Source organism: Euprymna scolopes, chromosome 40, assembly GCF_053919585.1.
Source record: "Euprymna scolopes isolate OS-2025 chromosome 40, ASM5391958v1, whole genome shotgun sequence".
Taxonomy (NCBI): Eukaryota; Metazoa; Mollusca; class Cephalopoda; order Sepiida; family Sepiolidae; genus Euprymna; species Euprymna scolopes.
The window spans coordinates 1,580,971-1,598,742 of NC_136521.1; the positions used below are offsets into that span (position 1 = coordinate 1,580,971).

Genomic DNA, 17,772 nt, shown 5'->3' on the forward strand with positions numbered 1-17,772 from the left:
AATTCCATAATACAACGAATTGTCCAATTGCTTTTCATGCATAAGTAAACAACTTTTCTCACCTTCAATGGCGTTTTTTTTTTAGAGTATTTCAGTATAAATCCTGGTGTACTTCATTTATCTTTTATTTAATCCAATTTTGACTTTTCCTAATGCTTTCTGTAAAAAGAAATCTGCTCATTATCGACAGTCTAAGTGTTACACATATCTTTCTTGCTAGGACCTAAGCGATGACATCATTTTTCAGCTGATAGGCCATATCTTACGATGCCCGTGGCATAACATGCCTATCTCTGTCCTTATCTGACGGGACTCTCGGTCCGCGAACACATTTTAAATTTGATCATCTTTTTTCTACCTTGCCGTGACATTACCTCGCAGAAAGTTTAGTCATTTGCATCCAACTGCAATACGCTCGTCTGTACTCTGTAAACTTGTAACAGCATTTACCCGATTATGATTCACGTTACATTTAAATTTCTTCATATCGCTTCACTCAGGGGAGCAGGTAGCAGGAAAGGGAACTCCAAAGCCTAGCTGTTCGGTGGAAGAAACTATTAGAGCAATAAGGTCTTCTAGGATTAAGAGACATAAACAGTGAACGGGCGTGATTTTGTTTTTAAGCGGAGTTTTGGATATATACGTCGAGGTTGCTTTATTTTTCCTTTCGTAGACTGGGTGGTATACTTACATAGAAGACGAATGGAGGTCACAGAAACCTCGTTTTTTAAGTTAGATTAATACATAATGCATGAAGTCAAAACTGCCTACTTTACATGAGTATTTTTCAGGCCCTTTTTGATAAAGCACTTTGCTATTATATATATATATATATATATATATATATATATATATATATATATATATATATATATAAGAAAATATTTTGCAATATATATATGAATCTATAATATAAAGCTGAATGTCTATGTGTATGTCTGGTCACGAATAGGCTCCTATATGGTTGACTATTACAGAAAACTGATCACATATAATGATAGAAGATGTATCGAGATACAGGAATGGGTATTTTTGATCTGGATAATGATGATTCATTAAAATTGTGGGGTCTGCGTACGCGCCTGGTCCACAAAGTATGGAAATAAAAAATTAAAAAATTAACCAAAAAGTTTACACGTGTTTTTGTACATAATAATACTTTGATAAGTATATTTTAACTTAAATAGGGATGGTATAATAAAATTGTGCGGTCTGCATTTGCGCCTGGCCTCCATAGAATGGAAATAGGAAACACACTTTAATAAAGACTTTTCATATCTATCTGCGTAAGTATACTTTGATAATTATGTTTCAGTTTGAACAAATATGGTATAATAAATTATGGGGTGTTCGTTCGCGCCTGACCTCCATAGAATGGAAATATGTCACAAAGTTTAACAAGGTTTTTTTATATAGATCCACAGAATATTGTGATAAGTGTTTCAGTGTGAACATGTATGGTATAATAAATTATAGGGTTTATCTATTTTAATTTTACTTCCATCATATTTTGCTTTGGTTTTGATACCCCCAAATTCGAACCTATCTCTTTACAACCATCTTTAGTAAGCATTCAAGCTCACTTCAGTAGGCATTCAAACTCTCTCAAGTAAACATTCAAGCTCTCTCCAGTAGCCATTCAGACTTTCTAAAGTAAGCATTCAAACTCTCTCCAGTAGTTATTCAAGCTCTCTCACGTAAGCATTCAAGCTTTTTTTCCAGTATGTATTCAAGCTCACTCCAGTAAGCATTCACGCTTTCTCCAGTGGGTATTCAACCTTTCTAAACAAATATGAGCAACAAAATGTTACAGTATTAATGTTTGATATATTTTACGTTAAAAAATCAGTCAGGAAGTGGTGGAAATAGAAAGAGAGATTGGTTGGTAGTTTTTGTTTTACGGCATATCAACCCTTTACAGGTTATTTAGTGCCGAAACCAAAGATTCGGAAGAAAAAAAATTTAATAGAATATATTTGTTGTTTTCAAGTCGGTTTCTATTTAACCCATAGTTGGGACCCTAACAGGTACTACTACTCCGGGTCAGAGTGGACCTGGGAGCAATGCCAATTAAAGGGTGGCCCCACACTCCCCAAAGCCCGCAAGGTGGGGCCTCACCACTGGATATAGTTTATAGTCATATCCAGGACCAGAAAGAGAGAGGGAAATGGGATGAAGAAAAAGGGGAAAGAAGTTGATTGTTGTTTTTGTTTTTAGTTTTGCAGAACATGAGTTTTTCAAAAGGAAGTAGAAAAACAAAAAGCATCAATGTTAGGTGCATTTCATCTCAGGAAGCCAATATCTTCAGACAACCTAATCTGGTAGCACAGGGATAAATAAAGAAACGTATTTTTACAACTCAATCCATAGGCGATTCTAGGAAGCATAGTAGTCCGCGAAGGATTAAAAGTCGCCTATTTCTTTACAAGCTGTACATGTCTGTCAACCGTTTCACAAATTTAAAATTCGTTGATTGGGAGAAGCAGTTAAAAGAGATTATTCGTTATGTGTAAATTAATGTCGTTAGTAGGTTTATAAAGTTGGCTTTCACTTTTTCGTCTACTTTTACACGTTTAAATTTAGGTGATTCTATTGATAAAAAGAATGTCTCAAGTATCCGTTGGGCCTCTTCCCAAATAAGGTCTACTGAATTCACATTGACAAATATGTTTAAACGATCTGTTCCTGTTGAGAACATTTACAATCATAAACTATTTAAACACCAGGAATTTTGACACACTCTTGCTTTAGTTCTTTCTTGATAGTTTTGTGTTTCCATTGGACAGAAACCTCGGAGAGGAATCTCTTTTATTAACGAAACAATAAAAAAACAGAACACTTTAGTTAAATTAAAACACAATAATACTGACACAAAGAGTCTCATTCACGATGTGCACTATAATCTAACACATTAAAGTAGAAATAGAATGATCGGCCTAGAAGCATGGAATATTAAATAGTCAACCTTGGAACGTTTGCCAGACAATCCTTTGTCGGCACTAACGACTTAATTAAACTGAAGACTATAAATACAGAGTTTTTTTTATGTTGTCAGTAAAGACGAACTTACAGTTGCCCGAAGAAGTTCAACAGCGAATCCAGCCATGCCTAACTACACCCTCCATTACTTCAATGGCCGCGGCCGTGCCGAGTGTATGCGTATGATGTTCCATATGGCCGGCGTCAAATACATGGACAAGAGATACGAATTTTCCGACTGGGATCGTTGCAGGAATGGTAAGAAACTGTGTTACTTTCTTATTTCTTTGTACTTTGCTATAGAAGTATGCTATTTCCTTAGACTAAGCTATAGTAATATATGCCGTTAAAATAGGCATTACCGTAAGAAAAGCGAGGTTAAGCAATGATTAGACTAGTCAGTATACGGAAGGGTTGCAATATGAATATAGAGGTTCGTCTAGATTGTGCGAGAAGACTTGAATTCATTCCAACCATAAAAAGCGTGTGCTTTTTTCTGCTCGTCAACACGACATAAAACCACTCCATCATGACTTTCTATAATGTTTCATACGACCTATATTAAATAAATAGGCAAGCGATACGAATCCTACGACTGTGATTGTTCTAGCGATCGTAAAGAACATCTTTAGGAAAGTATTCCTCAATCTGTTATAATAATTTTAGCTTCCGTATAAGTATTCAAACATTGGTAAACACACTAATAACATTTCAAAACACCTAAAACATAAATTGTAAATGTCATTCTGGATTCTTTCGATGAGATATGGATGTTTTTTTATTATTTTTATATGGTTTATTATGGATGTTGTTTTATTATTTTTATATGGTTTATTATGGATGTTTTTATTATTGTTATATGGTTTATTATGGATGTTTTTTATTATTTTTATATGGTTTATTATGGATGTTTTTATTATTTTTATATGGTTTATTATGGATGTTTTTATTATTTTTATATGGTTTATTAAGGATGTTTTTATTATTTTTATATGGTTTATTATGGATGTTTTTTATTATTTTTATATGGTTTATTATGGATGTTTTTTTATTATTTTATATAGTTTATTATGGGTGTTTTTTATTATTTTATATGGTTAATTATGGATGTTTTTTATTATTTTTATATGGTTTATTATGGATGTTTTTTATTATTTTTATATGGTTTATTATGGATGTTTTTATTATTTTTATATGGTTTATTATGGATGTTTTTTAATTATTTTTATATGGTTTATTATGGATGTTTTTTATTATTTTTATATGGTTTATTATGGATGTTTTTATTATTTTTATATGGTTTATTATAGATGTTTTTTAATTAGTTTATATGGTTTATTATGGATGTTTTTATTATTTTTATATGGTTTATTATGGATGTTTTATTATTATTTTTATATGGTTTATTATGGATGTTTTTTATTATTTTTATATGGTTTATTATGGATGTTTTTATTATTTTTATATGGTTTATTATAGATGTTTTTTAATTATTTTATATGGTTTATTATGGATGTTTTTTATTATTTTTATATGGTTTATTATGGATGTTTTTTTATTATTTTATATAGTTTATTATGGGTGTTTTTTATTATTTTATATGGTTAATTATGGATGTTTTTTATTATTTTTATATGGTTTATTATGGATTTTTTTAATTATTTTTATATGGTTTATTATGGATGTTTTTTATTATTTTATATGGTTTATTATGGATGTTTTTTAATTATTTTTATATGGTTTATTATGGATGTTTTTTATTATTTTTATATGGTTTATTATGGATGTTTTTATTATTTTTATATGGTTTATTATAGATGTTTTTTAATTATTTTATATGGTTTATTATGGATGTTTTTATTATTTTTATATGGTTTATTATGGATGTTTTTATTATTTTTATATGGTTTATTATGGATGTTTTTATTATTTTTATATGGTTTATTAAGGATGTTTTTATTATTTTTATATGGTTTATTATGGATGTTTTTTATTATTTTTATATGGTTTATTATGGATGTTTTTTTATTATTTTATATAGTTTATTATGGGTGTTTTTTATTATTTTATATGGTTAATTATGGATGTTTTTTATTATTTTTATATGGTTTATTATGGATGTTTTTTATTATTTTTATATGGTTTATTATGGATGTTTTTATTATTTTTATATGGTTTATTATGGATGTTTTTTAATTATTTTTATATGGTTTATTATGGATGTTTTTTATTATTTTTATATGGTTTATTATGGATGTTTTTATTATTTTTATATGGTTTATTATAGATGTTTTTTAATTAGTTTATATGGTTTATTATGGATGTTTTTATTATTTTTATATGGTTTATTATGGATGTTTTATTATTATTTTTATATGGTTTATTATGGATGTTTTTTATTATTTTTATATGGTTTATTATGGATGTTTTTATTATTTTTATATGGTTTATTATAGATGTTTTTTAATTATTTTATATGGTTTATTATGGATGTTTTTTATTATTTTTATATGGTTTATTATGGATGTTTTTTTATTATTTTATATAGTTTATTATGGGTGTTTTTTATTATTTTATATGGTTAATTATGGATGTTTTTTATTATTTTTATATGGTTTATTATGGATTTTTTTAATTATTTTTATATGGTTTATTATGGATGTTTTTTATTATTTTATATGGTTTATTATGGATGTTTTTTAATTATTTTTATATGGTTTATTATGGATGTTTTTTATTATTTTTATATGGTTTATTATGGATGTTTTTATTATTTTTATATGGTTTATTATAGATGTTTTTTAATTATTTTATATGGTTTATTATGGATGTTTTTATTATTTTTATATGGTTTATTATGGATGTTTTATTATTATTTTTATATGGTTTATTATGGATGTTTTTATTATTTTTATATGGTTTATTATGGAGTTTTTTCATTATTTTTATATGGTTTATTATGGATGTTTTTTTATTATTTTTATATGGTTTATTATGGATGTTTTTAATTATTTTTATATGGTTTATTATGGATGTTTTTTATTATTTTGATATGGTTTATTATGGATGTGTTTTATTATTTTGATATGGTTTATTATGGATGTTTTTTATTATTTTGATATGGTTTATTATGGATGTGTTTTATTATTTTCATATGGTTTATTATGGATGTTTTTTATTATTTTGATACGGTTTATTATGGATGTTTTTATTATTTTTATATGGTTTATTATGGATGTTTTTTTAATTTTTATATGGTTTATTATGGATGTTTTTTTATTATTTTTATATGGTTTATTATGGATGTTTTTTATTATTTTGATATGGTTTATTATGGATGTTATTTATTATTTTTATATGGTTTATTATGGATGTTACTTATTATTTTGATATGGTTTATTATGGATGTTTTTTATTATTTTTATATGGTTTATTATGGATGTTTTAAATAATTTTTATATTGTTTATTATGGATCTTTTTAATTATGTTTATATGGTTTATTATGGATGTTTTTTATTATTTTGATATGGTTTATTATGGATGTTTTTTATTATTTTTTTATGGTTTATTATGGATGTTTTTAATTATTTTTATATGGTTTATTATGGATGTTTTTTATTATTTTTATATTGTTTATTATGGATGTTTTTTATTATTTTTATATGGTTTATTATGGATGTCTTTATTATTTTTATATGGTTTATTATGGATGTTTTTATTATTTTTTTCTTCGGACAATTGTTCTCATCTTGGGTGCAATACAAGATGAAAGTTTTAATGGCGTATATATAGTAATCTCCAAATACACACAAACAACTTTAAATATTAGCTGATATACATTTTTATGTGATAAGCGGATTTAATAAATCTATATTTTATAATATACACTTTTCATTTGTACTTTCATTCTATTTATATATGTATATATATGGAATATTTTCATAGATATTAATCGATCGGATATCCTGCCCTGACCGCCCGCCCGCCCAAAAATCAACAGAGTTAAGACCATTCCCGTAATGATCCGATTTCTGTTGATTTTGCTGTGGCAGTTTTGTTTTGTGCAGTTCAAGGAGGTTCATCCTTCCAAAATGTGCCTTCTGTCTTTGAGAAAAAAAGTTAGCTTATTGCTAATCGCCCGAGGCCACCTCACTGGGATGCTGAGGGGCCTACCCAGTCCCTTTACGAAAAACAGAATGTTCATACTTGGAGGCGTTGTCTTCTCAATCCCAATTTCTGACCATAGAATTAAAAATAAATAAATAAACAACCTTAAAATGTCAGATGATAAACTTTAAGACAATATTTGTTTTTAATGCTCAGAGCATTAAAAAGTGTATGCATTTCGTTGAATAAAGTTGAATTGTTTAGGGTTTTTTTATCAAGGAAACCTTTAATTTCAATTTACTATTGGTCACCCGAAAAACAGAGGGTGGGCCTGTAAATTCACCCTTGCCCGTTCGTTATTTCGTCCATGCGTCTGTCAGCACATTAAACGTGATATGAGTAAAAAGTAACATAACGAATTTTCCGGGAAAACTCCGGTTGACCCTCTTTCGGGGTAAAATTGCTAAAATTAACACTTTTGTGCCAATTAAAAAAAAATGATGCCTTGCATTTTTATAAAACGTTCTGAAAAGTTGTAACTAACTGATTTCTGTATAATTTTGTTTGTCTATACTTCGGGATAACTCTTGGGTGTGCACCAGGGGTTCTTTTAGGACTAATAAAACCACTCCATTTTTCGAACTTATTTTACCACATTTGTCCAAAATCTTCTGTGTATGTCTATTTACCAGTTTTTCATCATGCTGAACTCAAATTTAAATATGTTAAAGCCTTGGGAACTTTAAGGGCTAAATGAGGGGGGTGCAAATCATGGGCTTAGTCATCTCTTTCTTTGCATAGTACAGAACTCAAATTTACATATTTAAGCCTTGGGAACTTTTAGGGCTAAATGGGGGAGTGTGTAAATGATGGGCTTTGTCATTTCTTTTTTTGCATGGTACAGAACTGAAATTTTCATATGTTAAGGCCTAAAACTACACCGTTTGTTTATTTTAACCAGGATTTGACGTCCCCTGGGGACTTTTGGGGCTAAATGAGGGTGGTAACAAATGCTGCACTTAGTCATTTTTTCATGCCTCATTCACTGTGCACTCACAGGGGACTATGCATGTTTTACCTTGTTAGAATATGAAGTGGTGACGATCGTTCAGCGCTTAACAGCACGAACTGATAACACGGATATCTCCAGTTCAAATTTAGTTCGTTCCACAAAATATCACTTTAACGTAAAACGTCGATAGAATTATCGCGATCTCTCCCTTAGATGATCGCTGTCTTTCTAGAAAGTATTCTGACTAGAAAAATGTCGGAGAAACGAATGTCAACCTTAAATAAAAACGATGATGAATAAAGAATGGATTAATAGTGCTCTTATCAGAAGTCATTCTTTGATAACTATTCATTTGAATATTATTTTCTTTCAGATTTCCCTTGTAATTACCTCCCTTGTCTTGAAATGGACGGTGGTATGAGGATGCCTGAGACCATGGCTATTTGCAGGTACTTGGCCCGTGAATACAGTAAGTATAAAAGAAAAAATCAAATTGTTTTTAAAAGTTGAATTTTATTATTTTATTCTACGGCGAAAAGCAGTGAATTATCATTGTTTTTTTTTATAAGATTCCTCATACAAATCAATTATTATTGGACAATTATTTTATATCATCAAATTGTTTTTTAGATAAATTAAAAAAAACAGTCTATCTACTTGAGTCAAATATCAAATAGAAATTGCTAGTCGATCCTCAAACCTTTATTTTTGCTGATATTAATAAACGTGGTCCCTGAAAAACTTGTCTTCGAGAGGTGTATATTTGCTGATCACACCAAGCCTGTACCAATCATGTACGAAAAATATGAATGGTCACATAACAATAAACCAGAAATAATGACTTTCAGTTTGTAGAGAAATAGGAATGTAATATGGATGATAACATTTAATGCTACTAAGACAAAGCTCCTTTCCGTAAACAAAAAAAAAACATTTTCAGTCATCGATAATAACACTCTAACTATAGGTTTATCATTCCAAACAGCAATTGAAATAATACATAGTATATATTGCCAAAGCTGCTACAATGAAGGAGAGTTTACACACACACACGCACACACATACACAAACACACGTATATATATATATATATATATATAATTATATATATATATATATATATAATTATATATATATATATATATATATTTGATTAGTGAAAAGGTCTAATATCTTTTATATATATATATATATATATATATATATATATATATATATATATATATATATATAGGGAAAAATAATTCCTTGATAGTAGACGTTAATCCCTAATGTTTCATAATCGCTAAAAAATCAGTAACAACAATATATATATATATATATATATATATATATATATATATATATATATATATATATATACTAGCAGTTCAGCCTGGCATTGCCCGGGCCCAATGTACTGTTCATAAATTTACGTGCGCATATATATATATATATATATATATATATATATATATATATATATAAAGAAGTTGACTCGTGTCCAGGTAATCTGCATCTTAAATGTCAATGTTTGAACTTAAAATTGGCGGAGGAGTTTGGTGGAGTCTACAAAGGTCAGTTCTTTCAACTTTTACCTCTTTGCAGCCAAATCTTCGCTAGAAAATTGATTAAAAAGCTTGCTGCACGTCTGAATATTCTTTATGTAAAATTTCAAATTTTCATACCCAAAATTGGCTGAATAGTTTTCTATACACCGCAAAGGTCAAATCTTTTGTAAATTTAACCCTTTAGTAGCCAAATTTTTTAATCTTTGATAAACTTTTCAAAAATCATAATAAATTTAATTATCCTTTAGAAATACGGATACGAGATTAGCAGAAAAAGTTTTGTTTATCTAACATATAAAACTGAGCAAGTCGGATTTTCAGTATTATCTGGCTTTGTTACAATGCAACTATATTTTTGTTTCGCCAGATTCTTTTGAAAAATGTTATTCCCTGTTCTTTACAAGGAAAACATTTGCTGCTTATAATCTTATCTAATAGTCGTGTATTATTAGACTATATCTAATTATTTATTATTATTTTTATATTATATAATACGTCCCTTTAGAAAACCAAGATGCATTGTATCATGCCTATAAACATGATATTACACTATTTCACTACTCAATCTGGAAGGGCAGTGCCGAAAAATATGATATCATATCGAATGAACATATACTACATTCTGAAAGAAGTTCAAACTCCTGAGATACCGGTCTCCTAAGAAGAGAACAGATATAACGCAATCCATCAAAATAGGAAAGTAATGCGTAATAAAATGATTTTATAACAATAGTAATATCTATACAACAATTGAATTCTGCATATCCGTACAGTTGGAGAAACAGGAACCTGAAAGGAAATTGCAGAGTCTAGCAGTTCTGGAAAAAGCACTATTAGATGATAAATTTTCCTTTCATCAATTGATCACTACTGTGTAGGGGGGCCTTGCTGCGTGTAGCGTTTGGCGGGTATTTACCTCGAGGGCGTATAAGGGACTGTAGTCCGTCGGAGCATCCACCATAAAACTACTTGTAAAACAAGCAGAGGGATGCAACATTTCGTCAGTAGAACAAAGGCTGAAGCCTAGCTGACAGTTCAGGACCTATCAGATTGGCGACTCTCTTCTGAACTTTGTCCAGAAGTGAGAGACCAGCAGCAGATGCATAAACCCAAATGTGGCAATAATACTCCATACATGTGCGAATTGTGTCCTTGTAGGGGTACAGGATATTTTCAGGCGAAAGTAACTTTCTTACCTTAACTAACTTACCTTTTTCGCAGCTGCATGGCAATGTTCTCGATGTATCTGTTCCAACGCATGTTTCATGTGAACATAGTATAAAGAGAACTTCATATAACTATAAGTACATTTCGGATTTAGTAGAAGGCATATCAATTCACCCTTTTTAGTCGGTATAGAATATTTATCATACAAGAAAAAAAAACAAAAAACAGGACAATCATAGTAGTATATGTTTGTAACATTTTACGATTAATTATAACTAACATAACGATGCCTTTTATTTTTGTATATTTAACCAAAAAATACGTTTTTTTTTTTTTGCAGATTTCTATCCCAGGAGTTCCATGGACATGATGAGGTGTGACTACATCGCTGATTGCTTCTATGAAATCATGCACGATTACATGAGGTACTACCACTGGAAAAACGGACGCTTCAGGGTAAGTCCAATATTTTAGAATATTCTATTTGTTGACGAATGTAGTGGATGCTCGTATCGTATGCTATTTCTATTATCTTATTATACACACCCTCGTCACAATAAATTTAAAAAGGCAACACGTGAGGCTTCTTTTAAATATAGCATTTATTATATTAAGACAGCGTAAAATTACGGTTACAGGAATCACTGTGTAAGAGAAACGATTTAAGATCACACTGTGCGATAATTGGATAATTTCACACAGGAAACTTTTGCATTGTGACCGCCTCTCTGTCTATTGGATATTGACCGGACCGCGCCCGGTAACCTGTATATTATTATTTGAAGTTTTTTCTGTTTTTTTTTTTTGTCATAGGAATCACCACATTATCAAGGCCAAGAGGCCACTCAAGGATAAGGGTTAAAGAGTGTACAGTAGAAATTGGACAATATAGTAATCATTAGTAATGAAAATTTGGTAAATTTGATAACTTATATGGAACGGCTCATCAAGAACTTATTTACGTTAGACTTGAACACAACCATATTGTAGTCAGCCGGAAAGCAGGAAAACGGAAGACCATTCCACAGGCGTGCTGTTCTAAGAAAGAAGCTTTGTTCATGGAATCTACGTTTAGGTTTAGGCACAGATAAAGAGTGGGGGGAATTATTGATAGTGTTTACAGCTAGACGAGTGTTTCTTGTGAAAGGTTGGCGAGGGGGGACCATAGATTGAAGCTCAGTCGAACAATTTCCATGAAAATAACGGTACATCAGAGACAAACTCGCAACATCTCTTCTGTGAGATAGAGGTTGCAAGGAGGAGAAAAGGACATCTCCTACGAGGCTACGAAGTCTATTTTGAACTCTATCAATGCAGGGCAAGTCCTTTCTAGCAGCTCCTGCCCAGATGTGGCAACAGTATTCCATCCTTGGACGTACCTGGCTCTTATATAGATAGAGAATAGCATCAACAGTGATATATTTATCGGATCGATAGAAAGATCCCACCATTTTTACGATATATTTTAAGTATAAAACAATTACATTTTGGAAAATGTGTCATTACAATTAGATTCAAGCAAAAATTAAATAAATTAAATCAATAAATGAATTTTTGGAGTAGATTGGAATTTGTTAAGAAGTAAACATATTTTAACTTCCGTGAACGACACTTGATTTGGTCTGCTTTGTTGATGTAACGGTTAGCAGAGGTAAAAGTTATGATTCAGGTGTTGTATCTGTTCTGATGTAACAATTACATTTTTGTCCTAATCATTTAGAGGGAACCATCCTTTGCTAAGGCAATTTATATTTTTACAACTATCACAGTAGCCTTATTTAGGGAGCTGGTTTTCCCCCAACATCAAAAATGACTTTGTGTCACATTTTGCTTTGGCTGAATAACAAATACATGCCATATATACATTTTTTTTTCTTTTAGTTTTTAAGGTTAAAATCTTCCAAGTGGTGATATATTTTGTAAAAGGTGAACGTGAGTAAAAAAAATAAAAGAAAAAACTAATAAAAACTCATGTTAATATATGCTTATATCACCAATCTAATTTTACTATGCCATTACAACTGATGATATCTGTTTTTTTTCCTACATGTGTCGCTAAAATAAATTTCACGTGAATGTAAACATGTCTAGACGTTGTCAATGTATTATTTCGCATATTTTATGTTTAATAGCAACTTACCAGGATTAATAAACAAAAACTAAACACACAATAAATTTATTTACACACGTAATTATTTCATGATTGAATTGATTTGGTTTAATAATTGCCGATATTTACGTACGACAATGACGCCATCATTGATTTTCTTTCACAGTACAACATGAACGACTACGGTTTCGGTGGCGAAGGAAACTGCAGCAACTACGATGTAAGTTCAAATCTTTGTTTTTTGTTTACTCTGTGTAATCCAAGATGTCGTAAGGGTGTTATTGTGCACTAGGGAAGGGGGGGGGGCGATTTTGCTGAATGTAAAATATGCGTAAATGTATTTTACTTCATACAGATTTCGTTTTTTTTTTTAAAACAAGTCTATATTAGCTACTTCAGATTTCGGAAGTAAAACATATCACTTTGGTGTAATCGAATGGAACTGAAACCAAAATAATTCGCCTTCGAGCCGCGTCCAATACCGATTGAGCAAATCCGATAGCAAGTTTAAAAATCCAAACGATTTTTTGCTACAGTTTATAAGTAGTAACTTTGACATCGTGACTAATGGTAATTTTGTTTACCTAATTTGAATAAAATTATATATATATATATATATATATTTGTCTTTACATAAGCAGTAGTTTGTTGCTACACAGTCATAAGCATGTTTCGGTCTACCAGTAAAATAGCAACCAGTAAAATAGTAACCTCAAATTATATATATATATATATATATATATATATATATATATATATATATATATATATATATATACATTTAAATAAAAGGGGCGGAAATCTCTCAAAAGCTCTTTCGACTATCATCTCGTCAGGAGAGAATCGATAGTATAAAATTAAATAACATAATGCCGAAATAAAGAGCAAAAGGGCGGAACGAGTAAACGAGTACTAAAAGTGCCAGAAAGACGATTAAAAGTGCCAGAAATTAATTTTACTTTTAATCGTCTTTCTGGCACTTGAAGTACTCGTTTACTCGTTCCCCCCTTTTGCTCTTTATTTCGGCATTATGTTATTTAATTTTATACTATCGATTCTCTCCTGACGAGATGATAGTCGAAAGAGCTTTTGAGAGATTTCCACCCCTTTTATTTAAATGTATCTATAAATATTGTACCTCCAAACATTTATTCATATATATATATATATATATATATATATATATATATATATATATATATATATATATATATATATAGCGTGTCCAGGGGTGATGAAAAAAATCCAATAAAGTGCTCGATCGTAGATGTGAGAGCTGAAGATACAATATTTATTATGACACTATATATACATATTTCAAGGTCGTACCATTGGTTTCGATACACCGAAAACAGTAATAATAATTTTGCATTAGTTTCAGATTTTTCTTTGTCGCCGAAGAGATTATACCGATTTTCCACAGTATATTATTACTGTTTTCGGTGTATCGAAACCAATGGTACGACCTTGAAATATGTATATATAGTGTCATAATAAATATTGTATATATATATATATATATATATATATATATATATATATATATATATATATATATATATATATATGCAATGTGTTGCAATATTTTTTCCTGTAATGGGGTAGTCATTTAATTGGTGGCCATATCACCAATATTTGGCACAAGGCCTAGAAAGTGAGGATCTTAAGCAAGCTCTCCTAAAGGAGTGGCACCCTTGCAATTGCAAAGATTGCCTGAATAACGCCGTCGGCATCCCCGGTCGGGGCGCCTCAGACGACAAGCAATAAACTTGCCCCACCCGAAAGCCGGATGGCAAGGCCTAGGAGGGTAGACCTCCTGGGTGTTACCCAGGTGGTGTACCTCAGTCCGACAGTTGTTGGACCGGTTTCCGGTCCCTCACCTGTCGGGCTAAGTCTCAAGAACGGATCCTTGACGTGTACTACTCACCTGTCTCCCTGCAGCCGAATCCGCAATGAGACACATCCCATCATAAGAACTATAATGGGGCAGTTTTTTAATTGCTGCCCACCTCAGCAATATTTAGTACACGGCCAGAAAGTTGGGGTCTGCTAGATCTACAGCAGACATACTCACAGTTATATCTTATAGGATTATCGAATCTCTCAACGGAGACTTCCTCTTAAAGGCAATCGCTCTCGGCATATCAAAGGCTTTCGATGAGGTATGCCCAAAATAACTACTTCACAAACTCTCCAACTATGATATAGCTAGAAATGTTTTCTCTATTATTAAATCATTTCTCTCTAATAGAGCTATAAGAGTAATGGTTGATGGGCAGAAATCAGAAACACGTCGAGCTTATCTTGTGCATAATGTCATTTATAAAGTGAATGTGTCACGAATTCTAATCAAACAATTCATGCTTTATATTTTTTTCAGAACTACATGTACTGGAGATACATGAACACCTTCAACCGTGTCATGCCCTTCATGGAAAGGACCTTGTGTATGCGCAATGGTGGCAGTCAGTGGTTCATGGGTGATCAGGTAAGGGTTCATATCTTATACAAGTTTCTATAAGTTATAAACATATATCATCGGTTTATGAATGTGTTCATACATTAAATTTTAAACTATAAAATACAAGATGTTATACTATAAAACCATAATTGTAGTTTTGGATTTATAAAAATTCGTATCATGTCAAATCTTCGGGCTATTCCTCTTATCTTGAGTATCATTTGCACAACGTTTTATTCAATGCACAATCCAACCTTCTTCAGGTATATCTAATCGAACCAGGAAATATTTCTGTTAAAGTAAAGAATTTTGACTGAATTTCTAATATCACCCTCTATTTAAGTATGGGCTTGTTCCGTCAATCATGACATGATAGGGGTCCTAATTAATTCACAATTCTATTTTTCGCTTGCCAATCTGAGGATTGAAGCTCCAAATTGGCTGATGAAATGAGATGATTCTAATCTTGTTAAATAAATTAAGATTTCTGTTCGAAATTCTGTCCAGATTTCCGAGTTCCATAGAAACATTTTCGAGTTCGACGTTAAAACTGAAGAAGGCCAGGCGTTACATCGACCGAAACGTTGTGAAAATGACACTCGAGATAAAAGCACTAATCCGAGTATTACAAATAATGCGAATAACAAACTCTCATATAAAACTCCGAAATGTTATAGGATACCATTTTTAATCTAATATTTTCACTTTTCTTCCAGATGATGTGGTGTGATATGATGTTCTACTGTTGCATGGAAAACATGTACAGAGACTTCCCCAACATGTTCAGCAGCTACCCAAAGATGATGGGTCTCTACAACCGATTTGCTAGCCACCCCAAGATGTGCAGCTACCTTAAGAGCCGTTGTAACACCTGCTGGTAAACATGGTTTAACAAAAAGAAATTCGGTTGTGCCTTATTGAACAAAGATGAAATTAAAGAAACAACGCCTTTTTTTTTACTTAAAACAAATCCCAGACACAGAATTAAGTCCGAAAGTAAACAAAAAGTGTTTTTAATAAATGTATAACATTCCGAGGATTTTGGCTTTTGTCTGTCTATATCATTATTATAATTACGGTGTAAATTACCTATTTCTTATCTATCTCTGCATGTCTATGTATTTAATCGTGCTATCTCTGATATATATATATATATATATATATATATATATATATATATATATAGGAAGATAAAATCACTATATCTTATGTCTGCTGTTGTTTTATCTTCTCTGATCGATTCTTCCTGTCAGAGGTCGATGCTGTAAAAAGAATATCTGATGAATAAATAACGCTGATTTTCTAGCATGGATTACTGTATTCGTCTATGAGTGAACAGGGAGGACATCCATCGCATTGTTTCTTTTTAATCAACGCATTTTCAAGGCTATACTAATTAGATAAAATGCTATTTCCTGTTTTTTTATTGACGCGTGTTTTTAAATAAGCAGAAATGTTCTTGAATAACCTCGCTTAACAAAGATGGAAAGTTACGAAATAAAAAGCAGTCGTTGCCTAAACAGGTTAGATTAACTAGTCTTCTCTCAAGTTATATCGTTAAAGTAACTGGCAATAAAGAGATAAAATAATCATAGGACCAGGGAAAAGATTATGATATGTCAAAAATTTAAAAGAGAAAGCTTTAAGCAAAAGAAAACTATTTGGTCAGTATGCATCAAAATCTATCAAACAAGCAAGAGAAGATATTTATGACTCATAGGATGTGGAGAGGGATTCGCGGATTGATGGAAAAGAAAAAGAAAGGAAACTGCTCGAAAAAGGGAATAATCTCACATGAAAACTATAGATGTAAAATGTATTTTGAAATACAATAAATAACATACTATATAGGTTTTGAACAATGTAAGTAAGCAACAAATTCACTTTATTACAAAAATGAAAATATTATGCTTTAATTGGTGAATTTACTTAGGATCAATAAACAACAAAGGGTATTACAAACCCTAATTTGATCTTACATGAATTTAACTGATTTATTAAAATATTCATAACATGGAAACTTTAATCGCAGCCACAATAGCTAAAACAGTTCATACTATAAAATTTTGCAATGAGAATGAAACACAGTTCTTGTATTTAAACCATTAACATTGCCCTCTTTCAAGGTATAAAAGCGTTGCATTTTAGAATATTACGTTGGAATTTATTTTATTTCTACAAAATAATTGTACGCATAAAATTGAAATGTTGAACAGACTATGCTCTCAAACATTTTTAATTGAATCAAACTGCGCGACCACGCATCACATATCCGACTTCATATACCCCCCCAGTTAACACCATCACGTGGACTCTTCATCGAATTTTTTCCACTCGACATCATGGCTAAGAAAAAGAGGAAAAAATTGACAAAGGAGTTTTACT

General features: G+C 30.6%; 1 protein-coding gene across 1 annotated transcript; it reads left to right on the forward strand.

Annotated features, from left to right (window-relative positions):
- Positions 1-3,104: 3,104 nt before the first annotated feature.
- LOC145265261 (S-crystallin SL20-1-like) lies at positions 3,105-16,268 on the forward strand. Its single transcript, XM_080121044.1, has 5 exons — positions 3,105-3,237; positions 8,473-8,568; positions 11,157-11,272; positions 15,307-15,414; positions 16,104-16,268. The coding sequence occupies exons 1-5, from the start codon at positions 3,105-3,107 to the stop codon at positions 16,266-16,268; spliced, it is 618 nt and encodes a 205-aa protein (XP_079977170.1).
- Positions 16,269-17,772: the final 1,504 nt, after the last annotated feature.

Excerpts from the sequence above, each read along its gene's own strand:
- LOC145265261 (XM_080121044.1), top strand. The coding sequence starts at position 3,105 with ATGCCTAACTACACCCTCCATTACTTCAATGGCCGCGGCCGTGCCGAG. Across the intron at positions 8,569-11,156 it reads GTACTTGGCCCGTGAATACA|ATTTCTATCCCAGGAGTTCC; the intron begins GTAAGTATAAAA and ends TTTTTTTTGCAG. Across the intron at positions 11,273-15,306 it reads GGAAAAACGGACGCTTCAGG|AACTACATGTACTGGAGATA; the intron begins GTAAGTCCAATA and ends TATTTTTTTCAG.